A 13,992-nucleotide genomic window follows, 5' to 3' on the forward strand; every position below is an offset into this window, starting at 1 on the left:
TTTTTATCAATAGTAGTATTTTAACGTATTTTCCGCAAGTTAGCATTATGATCAATCTTTTTAATGTAGAATATTAGTAAACTGAGATTTAAATTTGGTATTTTGTATGAGTTTTCGATTTTCCTCATCAGTATAACACAACAATGTTAAAAAGTTTATTTATTCATTCAACACTTTGTTGCACATTCTGAATAATACATAGGCGGTCTTATGAGATTAGTTATACCTAAAAGCTTCTCCATATTGACGCTTAATTCTTGTCACGTGAGGTTTGGTCAAGTTTTAACCCATCATACCACAATGTTTTGCGTGAAAACCTCCTCCTGTTTAACAATTCAAATGTGATATAAATATTCGAACTTGTGTGAATGGATCGAGTAAGATATAATGAATAGCTATTTTTATTCTGAAATGCCAAGATCGGAATTAAAAACAAAGCTAGTACTCGTAGTAGTATTAAAAAAGATTTCATTTAAGCCTTCCGATTGTGAATAAAGTTTTTAATCAAAACGGAATCATTATTGTCAACAGACAGTACATTAAACATTTTAATTAAAAATTTTATTACAAGTTTTATTTGTTTTAAAGTTTATGTGGAAAAAAAGATAAAACTTCAACGTTGTTTATAATTTACTGTTTTTTGCCATTTATGTAAATATACAAAATTTTGGAAATATATGTACAATATATTTTTAAAAATTTTAAATGTCATTGTAATCTTATTCTTAGAGTTGTTTCTTAATAATCTTCTGTTCGAGATCGTGTACGGTTGGTTAGTCTAACCAGTCCTTGGACTTAGTGGTTTTTTATAAGTTGATATAAATGTGTGTACATCTGAGATGCTAGTAGTCAGTGTGGTAGGAACGTTAGATCGATCAACATGCGGGTTATAAGTTTCATTTTGACGACATGTGTATCTGTGAGTAAATTTTGACTTATAAGTTATATAATTAAAATATTAAAATTATGTAATATAATTAGTAATATATAAAGTAAGTTAAATTATGTTATCGTTGTTCTTCCTTTCGGAGCAAATTTAATATAGACTTAATAACAATGTGTAGTTTTTTTTTTTACTTATTTTTTATTTAAATACGGTAAAGATTTATATTTACATGTAAAGTTATTGCTATATTTATTTATATTCATTAGTTGTTGCCAAAATATTGAATATGTAATAGTTTTTTATTATAAGGAATGAAATTTCCGTATAGCAGATCGTAGAGATCGTTTGTTTTTCTGCTCGTCCGACAGATATCTTGCTGATAAGAAGCTTTTAAGATTTTGACACCTCTAAGAAATATTAAGCCAAGTAAATTTTGAGTTATTTTCTGTTTTTGGGCTGTTTTAAAACGAAAACTAATCATTAATGATGTAGTTGTGTAGTTGGTAGTTTTTTTCGATACTTAATGAAGCGACATCTATTACGAGGGAGGGCAGTAGCCTACTAGACACAACACCTGGTCGGAGAATCCTCCCTTTGCGATGGTGGATGAGTGACTTTACACCCTGTCTATCTCAACGCCCAAACATAAATTTAATACTTTGCTCTGTCTGTTCCGCATACAAATATCCTTCTCATGGAATCTCATGGAACATGGAATTGATCTCATTGAATGGAAGAGATCTTTTTTAGAGAACAAGCCATTTTTGCCATCAACCTTATATTTCTGTATAGTTTGATTGAATGTAATAAATTATATAATATTATTTATACCACCACTATGATCACAACTTGTGTATTTTATTGAAATTGATTTAGTAATGTAGCAATTATCGATATTTTTCTTAAAAGACTCCTATGAAACCTACTATAAATCGAATAAGAGAAGTTTTCCTCCATTACTCAATCGTGATTGATTAATTGAATCAGCCTATAATATCCCACTGCTAGACAAAGGCCTCTTTCTCCGTGAAAGAGAAGGGTAGCTAGCATTCCTTATAGATGTCGATTTGTGTAGCGTTCAAATTAATAATTGACCTTGGCATTTTGGATAAAAACGATATAAAGAGATTTGTCTGTAATTTTTGAAGTTCCGAATTAATTTTCGAAGACTAAACCCAGTCTAAAAATGATGCACTTGACCGAGTTTTTTATCACGTATTTATTTAGCATATTTCGACATTTATCACTTTAACCTTGAAAATCTCACAAATTAATTATCTGTTTTTTTGATCTTGACGTTGTGGATCAAATAAAATAAAACAAAATGAATAATTAGGTCATTTACAATCATAATTAAAACGAATGATCAAATAATGTTTTTAATCAATCATCACACAAAATTATGATTTTTAAAATTAAAAAAATGCAAAAAAAATACTACTTATGTTACATATATTCTGTCTGTAGTTCTTGCATATGAAATAATAAATAAAACATAAAAAATATATTTAAAACTTTAGATTATATTACTGTTAATGTAGCGTTTTTATGCAATTATAATTTATGTATTATACGTGTAATATATTTATATAATAGTTATAAAAATCTAAATTTTCAGCGGATTGATATAAATTATTTATTTGATTTATCTGATTATTACATTTTTTTCGTTTTTATTTTTTAATAATTAAATTTTTAAAATAAACTCATAATTTTTAAAATGATAAAGCATAAAAGGTTTATCACCCTGTTATAGTATGAAATTAAAAAAGTAACATTCGAAAACGTCAAATTTATAACTTAAAAAAAAAATTGTAGATTTACCATACAAGAATCAACAAAAACTTTATTTAACCGATTTCCAAAACAGGAGGAGGTTATCAATTCGACTGTATTGTTTTTTTTTTAAAACATGTATTGATTTTTTAATAAATATTAGCAATTTAATATAGCTGTTGTACTGGCACCAATTTAATAGTTTGTTTGTGTCTAAATCTAACTGGTCGAAATTTTTTCGGATTAAAAAATCATTCATTGAAAAATTTGTAGACATGAAAACTAAATAAAAGTAAAACCACAAAACAGCTGTTATCCTTATTAGGAAATTGCTGTAGGGTTAGTAAAAGTCGGCCGTTGACCCCGTTTGTTTAACCATTTACTATTACCACCATATATAGTGATGTAAGTAGTAAATTATATAAAACAGGTTTTCGTGTGAACGACTTGACATGACTGATTACTATTCCGTTCATGAACATATAGATCTATAACATTTGTTTTATTGGAGATACATAAACCGAATAGTTAAAAAGAACTTGGTTTTTAAGTAAACGAAAAAGAACGAATGAAAAAAAAAACATTTCGCTTACACGCATTTTTTTTTTTTGTTGAAAATATTAGAATTTCAGTATACCTATCGGAAGTTTTATTTATTATCTGTTCTAAATTTAAGGTATAAAGAATTGTCTTTTAATGGTGCCCAGTATTTATTTAATAAAGCCAAACATAGATATACATAATAATAATGCTTATGAAAGGTATTTAAATAGGCCAGCAAACAAGCAGCATTGTTTATTTTCTGTAAGGTCAAGGGTGAAGTATCCCCCGTCGGGCTGCTATATATATAGCCCGTAGTGGAGCAGCGTGTTGGATTAGGCTCCGATCCTTCTCCTACATGTAGTAAGAGGTATACAAATACAAATAAATAGATGTCTTCATGAGAGCAGGATAAATCAAATCAGTTTTTTAAATATTTTTTTGTTTGTCTGAACGTTTGTCCCGGTATTACTCATAAAGCGTTGCGCATAATTGAACGAGGTTCTTACTATTCTGAACTTGGAGGTCTAGCTAAACATTTGGTGCAGGTTTTTATTGAGAACTAGCTGATCCAGCGAACTTAGTACCTAATTTTTATATATAGTGAATTCACCCTGTTTTCGTTTAAAATATAAATATTGCGTTATATGCAAACTTGAAAAGATTTAGCCATTATTTTTGCAATTTAGACTTTTAAAAAGGATTTTTTTTTTAATTTTAAGAATAATATGTTAAAAAGTTACAAATTTGGTATTTAGCCTGATATAAAATGTTGATTTTGATTTCAGTTGGCGGTCGCTAGCAAGTCACCATGTATAGAATTAAATGATGGAAACAAGATGCCAATCGTTGCCCTGGGCACCGGCCGAGGAACCGCCAGCGAGGTATAGTATTACTTGTTTTATTTATTTATACTCTTTACTGTACAACAAATAGGCCTTACATAGAAACAAATAGGCAGACAAGAGGCAGGCTTATCGTTTAAATTGCGATCTCTTATAGCCTTAGATAGAGAATAGCTACGAAAATATATTAGTTACTTCTTTATATTAATACGTGTCTTATTGTGAATGTTCGAAACCTGTTTAACAAGATTAAACATAATTATGTAACGTATATAAAAATATGACATAAGAGCACGTAGGTACGTATTAATATCTATTTGTGAACTTAATTAAGATTTGCTGATATCAATAACGTATTTCTGAAATAGTTTCATGAAATGTTTTGCTTAATTTAAATTTAAATTTAAATATAAACAGGTATATTTTTATGTATTATATTATATATTTAAATATTCACTATAAGTGATAAGGTATATTACGCTTTTGATCATTATTTTTTAGTTTTTTATAGTGCTATTTAGAAAACTTACGAAGCTTCCATTATAACATTTCGTTGCAATTGCAATAAAAGAATACCTAGCCTGTCAAAACTGACTAAAATATGAGGCTATTATATAAAGAACTGATTGATATTGAATGCGGAATTTAATAATAATACCGGTAATGGTAGTAACCGCTTAAATCAAATAATATGGAAAGTAACAAAATTTATAGCAGGTTAGATTACGGTACACTTTAGTTATATTAAAGGAAAACAAATCTTTTTTAATACGCTATTTTTCTTATGGTTATTAATCATAATTTAATAGGTAACACGATTCAATTCTAGGAAATGTTACTATAGCTCTACATCTTTAGTACCTAGAAGATCGGTGATCATACAATCATTACGTAAGAAGGGAATTATTTATATAATAAAAATGGCGGTCATCATTGACATTTAAATTTAAAAAGTGTACTTTATTATAGTAAGTAGTATAAAGTTATTTTTATTCTGCCGCGGAAATGTAACCCTGTTTGCATGAAAATGTACATTCATATTCATACAATAACATTTCAATGTTATTTAATAAAAATAAATATACTAAGATATAGATATTGTTATAAACTTTTTGGTATGCAATTATGTGATGACCCTCTATTAACATTTATATGACAATCTTTGGTAAACGATAATATTTTGATACAGTTGCATTGGCCTTGGTGGTTTGAATCAAAATTGGAATTAAAACGAACGGTTTTTATATTTGTACATAATGTAAAGACTAACATTTTTTTTATTTTTAAGATCATCTCTTGAAATGACCATCCAACTGATAATTATAATATCGTGGAGGTCAGAGCTTTTCTAAATATTGATTATTAAAAAAAAGTTTACCGTAAAAAATATGTATATACCTATATGTATTTTATCAGCATTGATGTAATTGTCTGTGCTTCATCCCAATGAACCAAAACTTGACGTTTTATAGCCAATAATCGACAGCGTTACATTCTTTTGTAGCCTATAAAAAATTATATTAAAGAAAGTTCCATTATACGTAGTTAGTTTAAAACGGTAATAACACTTCCTCTAATTAGTGTCTAACTTTTGTTAAATATTTCCATTTATTACGTCTTTATATCATCGTTTAATTCGATAACTACGAATTTAAACATTTTGCATTATTTCACAATTTTTTATTATATTTTTTATCTTACCGTAATATATACTATAAACATGATATAAAAATAGATAAATGAATAATAATTGCTCACGCTTAGCTGTACACGAGGTAGTAATTTTATAACACTATAGTTTTATATTTTAAGGAAAAAAAAATTAAAAAAAATTTACGTATCAAGCCAATAATCTTGTGTCATAAAATTTAATATTATATAAATATTTTGTTACGGACTTGTATTGTGTGCCATAATAAAAACATAATACGTTAGGTACGTTAGGTATATACATAAAAAATGCAATAATAATAATAATAATACACTTTATTGTACACCAAAAACAGAAATGATACATATCAAAGAAAGAAAAAATATTGACAATATATTCATTAGGTACAAAGGGCGGCCTTATCACTAAAACGCGATCTCTTCCAGGCAACCCTAGGGCAAAGGAAATTGTCTAGCGTCAGCATAGGTGTACAAGCTACAACAAATTTATTATAAATATTCAAATAATTAAACATATACATACATACATACATACATACTGGCATATATACATATATACCCACGTACATGCATACATATATATAAATACATATATGTATACATTATAATTGTATTTGTATAGGTAAAAATGTAAAACTAGCAGGTGGGTATGTTAATGAAGATAATTAATAAATACTTCTGCTCTATTACATTGTTTGAAATTCATAACGATATATTCATTATGTTTAGTAATAATATAAATATAGAATGAAGATTTTTCTATTTGTTTGTTTTTAATCCATAAAATCACTAAATATTGTTTTTTTATTTTAATAATTTTTCACCCATAGAAAGATACATTAAATAACAACATTGGCGGAACCGTGATAGATAAAAATTTTGTAACTTTTACCTATTAAAAAATTTAGTACCAGATATAAAGTCAACGTAAGCCTAAGAATCCTTTCGGACGGTTGCGCAAAAAAAATTCCCTTTTTTTGTTTTATACAATTCTAGCTTTTCACTCGGAACTTTTCCCGCGTGAATTACACGATTTTGGTTATTACTTGTTCTCTCGTCAAAATTCTGCCTGATTATAAATCATTATAGTCTGCATAGTATAGCTTCGTGATCATCGAATCATTCTACTGCTGAAATATTTTGAATATCTGTCCAATATTTTCTATAATATATCGAGAAAAAATCAAAATAGAATTAGTTTTCTGCGTAGACTTTACTTAGGGATTTAATTTCGCGTCAAGAAGTTAAGTGTATTTAAAATGGTACCGGTTTCATATCGAGTAATTTTAGTTAGTGGGAGACTGCCACTGCGAGTTGATAGTAGTTGAAGTCGTACTAATTTAAAGACTATTCGAAATATATTAAAAAAATTACTTATATAATGTAATGTATGCCTCAAAAGCACCTTTGATTCGTTATTTCAAAAATTATAGTTACTCATTTTAAATTGTAGTATTTCGTAGTTTGATAAAATATCAACTTTTTATTACTGCGATAACAAAAATAACATAACCCCAATGAACACATTAACATTCGGTCATTTGTATGTGTGTGATATATTAAGTGTTTGAGGAGCTTTGTTGACTATCATCATTTTGCTTACCTCTTACGGTTAAAACCCCGGGTTCAATGTCCATGACAAATATTTATTCTTGCCAAGTACATATATATATACTTTTTTAAAATTTGTTTGCGTAAGCATATATTTCTTTAAATAGTGATTGTATTGTTTAATTTAATTACTACCTCTTAGTCCAGTAGTACTTCGTCTTTTGAGTTGTTACATAAATCTAGAGAAAATAATTCTTTTATCTCGATTTTTTCAGATCATGATTTTTTCAGAAGTTATGTTTTCTAAAGTGTTAAATACTATTAGAATATTATATGCATATTCTTGAAGAAGCTTGTTTAAAAGCATTATCATATTACGCTACAAATAGGGTCAAAGCATTTAAACATATATTATGATTTAAAGACTATTGCTTTGACAAATTTGGTAGACAACCATTTGTATTGCATCATAGGTACCAGAAAAAATAAACATTATAAAAATCTTCCACGATAAAAGGGAATGATTCAAAATTAATTGTACTCCAGTAACCAGCACCAGTGCAGGAGCGCTAGTAATAGACTAGTGAATATAGTCAATTTTCAATATACGAGTATATATGAGGAAAAAAATGCGCTCCAAGAAGGCTTCCCCCTAATGGTCTTACATTGACTTTCTATTCGGTCCTATAAAAATTGTAATAAAATATCTCTCGTATTAGAGCAGTGGAGGTCTCTGCGTAAAAGTCTTCGTGTCCTCTTGGAAAGAGCCTTCTGTTCTAGCGAAGCTGCTTGAGCAGCGGAAATCTCACGCCTCCCTCGCATCACATCCAAGGCTTCAGGAGAAAGTTTAGACTTTTTCGTTGATTTTGATGGCGGAAAGTGTCTGCGATGGGTACACAACGTTTTTACCACATAGTCGGTTATCTGTTTCGCGTTGCTAGTAGCTTCCAGAACTGCTCGAAGTCACATTTTATTTGGGGTAGCGTAGCACGGAGAGTAGATTTCATCAAGCAAGCTTATCCTTTTTGAAAGCATATATTCAGAGTACCCCATAACAACGGGTGGTGGCTGCCGGTGTTAAACCTATTAATCACTGAGACATCTCTGAATATGTGCCTTTTACCTGCTATGATGAAATCTTATCTCATTCCTCGTGACAGTATATGTCCACCGCCTTTGGGGTTTCTTCTCAAAAATGGAATTCATCAAAAGAGCCCCTCTGAGTCGAAGAAGTTGATAAGAATCTGCCCTCTGTAATTCCTGCGCCAGTCCAATTTTCAAATTCTTAATTCGCGGTCTTGTACCCCCAAATCCCAATTTAGCGTTGAAGTCTTTTATAACAATGTTATAAAAATAATTTTGTTATATCTTCATACATGGCTTCAACTTGTCAATAAGTTTAATTACAAGGTCTGCTGCCCGGGTTGACACATTGCTGACTTCCACAACGTTGCTAGTGCAAGTCTTGTGGACCAAAAAACCGACGCTACCTTGGGAAAGCCTTTTGGAAATTACCTTTACAGAAGTAGAACTTTTGGACTTTAGATAACCCCAGTATGCTCTACTTAACGTGACTTAACTCTAATTTAAGTTCGGTGAATCGATCGTCCAGCTAAAGAGCGTTTCGCGCTCTTGGTTGGTAGCTTGCTGTAACTCGGTGATTCCTAGCAACCTCCGTCCTACCTAATTATGCATATTATATATATATAATACTTTACTTAACCGGAACTTAACGTAGTTGTTATTTTGAGATTTGGCCACAGGCGAAACGGTTTCTCAAAATGACACTAACGGCTAGTCTCGTGTAGGTAAAAGTATTGATGGTGAATTATCCCTTTGTTTATGAATGAAGAAATCTGTTAATTTGTTTCAGAATGCAAATGTAGATGAAGTTCGTCATGCTGTCTACTGGGCCATCGAGGCTGGGTACAGGCACATCGATACAGCTGCTATATACTTCGACGAGACTCAAGTTGGACAGGGAATCGCTGATGCCATCGCTAACAACCTGGTTACTAGGGAAGAACTATTTATAACGACCAAGGTAGGTATTCAAAATAATATAATTTTTTTTTGTCTATTATTGAAAATAAAAATATCTGTCAATAAACGTAGAAATACTATTGCTTGCCAAGTACCTTCACGAAATACTAAATTTAAACAGTCAGTCTGCATTACTTTATAATAGGATAAACAACAAATTAAACATCTACCCTCTAATTAAAATTAAAGCAACTGTCGTGTTAACTAAACTTCTGCTATCGGTATATTACAATGAAACTGAAATGTTATTAAAAAGGCAAAGTTTTTAATGCACAATAATACTTTAAATTTTATCATGGTATATAGCATAAAATTTACTTTATTAATTCCCATTTTGATCCACTCATTAGTTTATCCGTCCCATACGTAATCTAATTGCAGGGTTTCTTATATATTTCACTCGTTTAATCTTACCTACACACTTATACACACAACACAGACACACACACACGTACACGCGCACACACACACGCATACACACAGACACATACACACACACAAATGAACACACGCAAACAAAATTATCATTTTTATTAGATTATTATTTGTCTGATATTGATTAATATTGTAAGCCTTGGTGGATGAGCGGGGTGGTACCCAGTAATACGGGCCACCACCCAGTACAGGGTGGCCAGGCCAGGGAGGCACAGGCCCTTGCGACTTGTTTGTTAAAACTTATTATTATCAATAAACTATTTTGTATTTTGTATTATGACATTTACGTTACGCAAGCTGTATTACTTGGTATAACTAAAAGCAAGATGTAACGTTTAAAAGATTTTACAAAACTGTACAATACAGATTTAAAATTTTAAATTATTTTCAATTGCTTCGAGTTAGCAGTTTTTTTTTCAAACTATAATAATTTTAATAAATTTTTTTTTGTCTCTAAGTGTTTTCTTCGTTTTTACCCCCCTCTCTTTTTTTAATTAAATCTATAAAGATGAATTTATTTAATATAATATTTTGTCGTTCTTTCAGCTATGGAATGACAAACACCACAGAGAACAAGTGGTACCAGCACTAAAAGAGTCTCTTCAAAAACTTGGTCTAGACTACGTTGATCTTTATTTGATACATTTCCCTATTGCTGTAAAGGTAAGATAGTCTAAATATAGTCTTATAAAAAATAAAAAATAAATCATAATATATAATTATCACAACATCAAACATATAATCATTGTGCTAGAATAAAATATATAACCATCATCATCATCATCATTTCAGCCTATCACAGTCCACTGCTAGACACAGGCCTCCACAAATTCGTGCCAAAATGGCGTAAACTCATGTGTTTTGCCCATAGTCACCACGCTGGGCAGGCGGGTTGGTGACCGCAGGGCTGGCTTTGTCGCACCGAATACGCTGTTGCCCATCTTCGGCCTATGTATTTCTCGGAAGCTTTTTTCGGAATTTTGCAATTTCCGACTTCATCATAGCGTCTTCAGAATATATAATATTTATTTATTGCAATTAAATATTTATTAAAAACCGCTAACATTTAATTTCATATTTCCTAAAACTTCATAAAAGTCTGTAATATTTACTAATATTTACTATATTACATCTTAAAATTCTTACAGGCTGATGGTAGTCCTGATGACGTTGACTATTTGGAAACTTGGCAAGGAATGGAAGAAGCTCGAGAACTAGGTTTGACCAGGTCTATTGGGGTGTCTAACTTTAACGCATCTCAAGTTGATCGAGTAATCGCACACTCAAAAGTTTGTCCAGTTGTCAACCAAATTGAGGTGAGTGTAGTATTTTTGGAAAGTAACTGGAACTGGACCTTCTGGTCTTAACTTTTAACTCAGTTACATATTCAAGTAAAGAAAAAAAAATCCTTTGTTAAAAAACTATTTAAGTCTTGAATTTATAACACTGCTCTACAGAAAGTGACGAGTATATGGCTCAATGTGGTTTTTAAGATCTACAGGCTTCCTAAAAAATTTTGAACATTGAAAATTTTTCTTTTCATGTATTCTGTTCATTAGCCTATCCCGATCACAAAATATAATTATATACACTGTACATTTCATTGTTACAGTTCATTGTTAGTAGTAGCAAAAATAATTAAAAAACACTATGGAAGTGATAAAACTATGTCTAGCTTTCTCGTAGATGTTATTAGTATTTAGCAAAGCAAATACACATTCTGCTGATTATAAATGTCCTGGGAGTTTATCTTTAGCAGAATCTGTGTTTTGACTTGATGGTGCAATCGTATTATAGAGAGAAATCATCGTTAACATAGCTATTTGACTACAGGTAAATCCGACTAATACTCAAGAAGAGTTAGTAGCTCACTGCCAAGAGAGAGGAGTTGCAGTAATGGCGTACAGTCCTTTCGGATTCCTCGTCTCCAGGAATAAGCCTAATGCTCCACCACCACGAGCTGATGATCCTGTGCTCGTTGAAATGGCTAAAAAGTACAAGAAGACTACGAGTCAAATAGTCTTGAGATATTTGGTAAGGATATATCCATTTATTTAATTCCTACTGTATAGAGAAAGGAACCCTTTGCCCAGTTGTGAAACTTTACAGGCTAAGTCAATCAATCAATTTTGTTTATGTATCATTATGCGGTGATGCAATGGTCAGTCAAAGATTTCAAACATCGGTAGACCACATAAATGTTATTCGTGGTCTGTATGCTTGTGCTTGTGTGTTATGCCTCCGGATCTATACATACCCTATAAGAGGATTAACACCGTACTGGGGGTAGAATGTGAAACTGACTTCTCACCTGAACGATTTTTATTTATAAATAATAATAGAAATGAAAGCAACATCAAAATATTGTCTTCTTAATTTTTTACACATAATAAAAAGAGTTATTTAACCATTATGGTGTATAGATATTGTGATTAAAAGAAAATTATAATAGTAGTCGAGAGTTGAACTTAACTAAAATTTTTTTTCTTTTCAGATTGATCGTGGACTAGTTCCTGTCCCAAAATCCGCTAACAAGAATAGGATAGTTCAAAATATTGATTTATTCGATTTCAGTTTGACTCCAGAAGAAGTTCAACAGATCAACAAATTCAACAAAAATGTGCGTGTCATTCATCCCGTACACTTAAAAGACTATCCCAATTATCCCTTTTGGGAGTAATGTACTTTCAATAATTCGTAATAAGAAATTAAATTTTTAAGTTAACAATAATATTTTTCAAAGCTGTAGTGGCAACTTTTTTCGCGATTCCTTTCATTTTTCCTCTAAGATAATATATTTACCTAGGCTAAGATAAATCGGATGAAATAGACTACGCGTCAATACTAAAGCGAGTCATAACTAAGGGCGCGTTTTGAATTTCGTCCGTTTACATAATCCTAATAGAGCAATGGGAAATTTCCAGGTCAAAAGTACCTACTGTCTTTGGTTTTAAATAAAGGCTAAAACCGTACACAGTTTTATGATAAAAACTAATTCAGAGGCATTTATGTGTCCTCGTCCTCCTATTTATGTGTCGACTAGCCCGTTGGCGCAGTTTGTAGTGACCATGCTTTCTGCTCCAAGGGTTGTGGGTTCGATTCCCACCCCGAGTCTGGGTGTAATATATATATTGATTTATATATGTATTATTTATAAGTATGTTTATCAAAAAAAAATGTAGCTATATACCAGTCGGCTATTACCTATAACACAAGCATTAAGTTGCTTACTTTAGGAACCGACGACCGTGTGTGTATTGTGTAGATATTTATTTATTTATTTATGTGTCCTAATACGAGGCATAGCATATTTAGCCTTTATATATCCCTCAGTATCGACAATAGACATTTATCAATAAGACACATTACAGTTTTTAACCGATTTCCAAAAAAGGAGGAGGTTCTCAATTCGATTGTATTTTATTTATTTATTTATATATGTTCCCTCAGAACTTTTGACTGGGTGGATCGATTTCGATGATTTTTATCTTAATCGAAGGGTGGTGTGTTTATGTGGTGCCATTAAAATTGAATTGCGATCCAACAAGTATTTTTTGAGTTATATCTAATAATGCGTATATTCTTGACTATTTTTTTCGTCCATTTACGTTGTATTATACCTTTGTTCGCCTTACCCTTCCCTGCGTCCAAAACAACTGTAATTTTACACGGATTTCTAATAAATGAGCAATCTTAAATTTAAGGGTCAAATTGGAAAATTTGACCCTTAAATTCTACCTACCTCTTCTATTATGCTTCAATCTTCCTCCCATCAATTCCTTCCAACTGTTATCGCTGTGACCTTGTAAATTAAAAAAAAAAACAGATCTAAGCTGTATTGCTAACTGCCTTAAACTCTTACATCCTAAATCTCCATTATCTGTGATAGTCCTACTGTTATAGCTAGATGTAGTTTAAACGCCTTTTGTTTATTTTTACGTAAATGTTTGACATATCTGAGTTTGTAGACAGACCATTGATTGTCCAAAAATTTTTACTATGGTGTATTTTTTATGTATTTCTAAATTGGCATTATTTTAACTGCATGTTTGTGTTTTTCTAGATATCAGTTTATATGTAATAATCAATCGAGTTCGCACCGGTCATTCTACGTGTTATCTCCATCCTACACGTCATTGGCAAAATTCACGGTGCTGTTTCAAGTTTCAGTATTACTCATATTATTATCCATACATACATCACTCGATTGGAAATAATAAAAAACGGAATAAAATTTATGTTTTA

General features: G+C 30.8%; 1 protein-coding gene across 3 annotated transcripts; it reads left to right on the forward strand.

The window, feature by feature from the left end:
- Nucleotides 1-816: 816 nt before the first annotated feature.
- Nucleotides 817-13,981, forward strand: LOC123663352 (aldo-keto reductase AKR2E4-like). Of its 3 annotated transcripts, none has more exons than XM_045598041.1 (8): nt 817-919; nt 3,991-4,086; nt 9,143-9,313; nt 10,294-10,410; nt 10,896-11,063; nt 11,581-11,781; nt 12,242-12,428; nt 13,811-13,981. In XM_045598041.1, the coding sequence occupies exons 1-7, from the start codon at nt 881-883 to the stop codon at nt 12,425-12,427; spliced, it is 978 nt and encodes a 325-aa protein (XP_045453997.1). In that variant the 5' UTR covers nt 817-880; the 3' UTR covers nt 12,428; nt 13,811-13,981. The 3 variants fall into 3 exon arrangements, with proteins under 3 accessions (XP_045453997.1, XP_045453998.1, XP_045453996.1); XM_045598042.1 differs by having other exon boundaries at nt 12,242-12,367; XM_045598040.1 differs by lacking the exon at nt 13,811-13,981 and having other exon boundaries at nt 12,242-12,495.
- The last annotated feature ends 11 nt before the right edge of the window (nt 13,982-13,992 follow it).

This window comes from Melitaea cinxia, chromosome 20 (genome assembly GCF_905220565.1).
Source record: "Melitaea cinxia chromosome 20, ilMelCinx1.1, whole genome shotgun sequence".
NCBI lineage: Eukaryota > Metazoa > Arthropoda > Insecta > Lepidoptera > Nymphalidae > Melitaea > Melitaea cinxia.

Excerpts from the sequence above, each read along its gene's own strand:
- LOC123663352 (XM_045598041.1), top strand. The coding sequence starts at position 881 with ATGCGGGTTATAAGTTTCATTTTGACGACATGTGTATCT. Across the intron at positions 4,087-9,142 it reads GCCGAGGAACCGCCAGCGAG|AATGCAAATGTAGATGAAGT; the intron begins GTATAGTATTAC and ends AATTTGTTTCAG. Across the intron at positions 11,782-12,241 it reads AAATAGTCTTGAGATATTTG|ATTGATCGTGGACTAGTTCC; the intron begins GTAAGGATATAT and ends TTTTCTTTTCAG.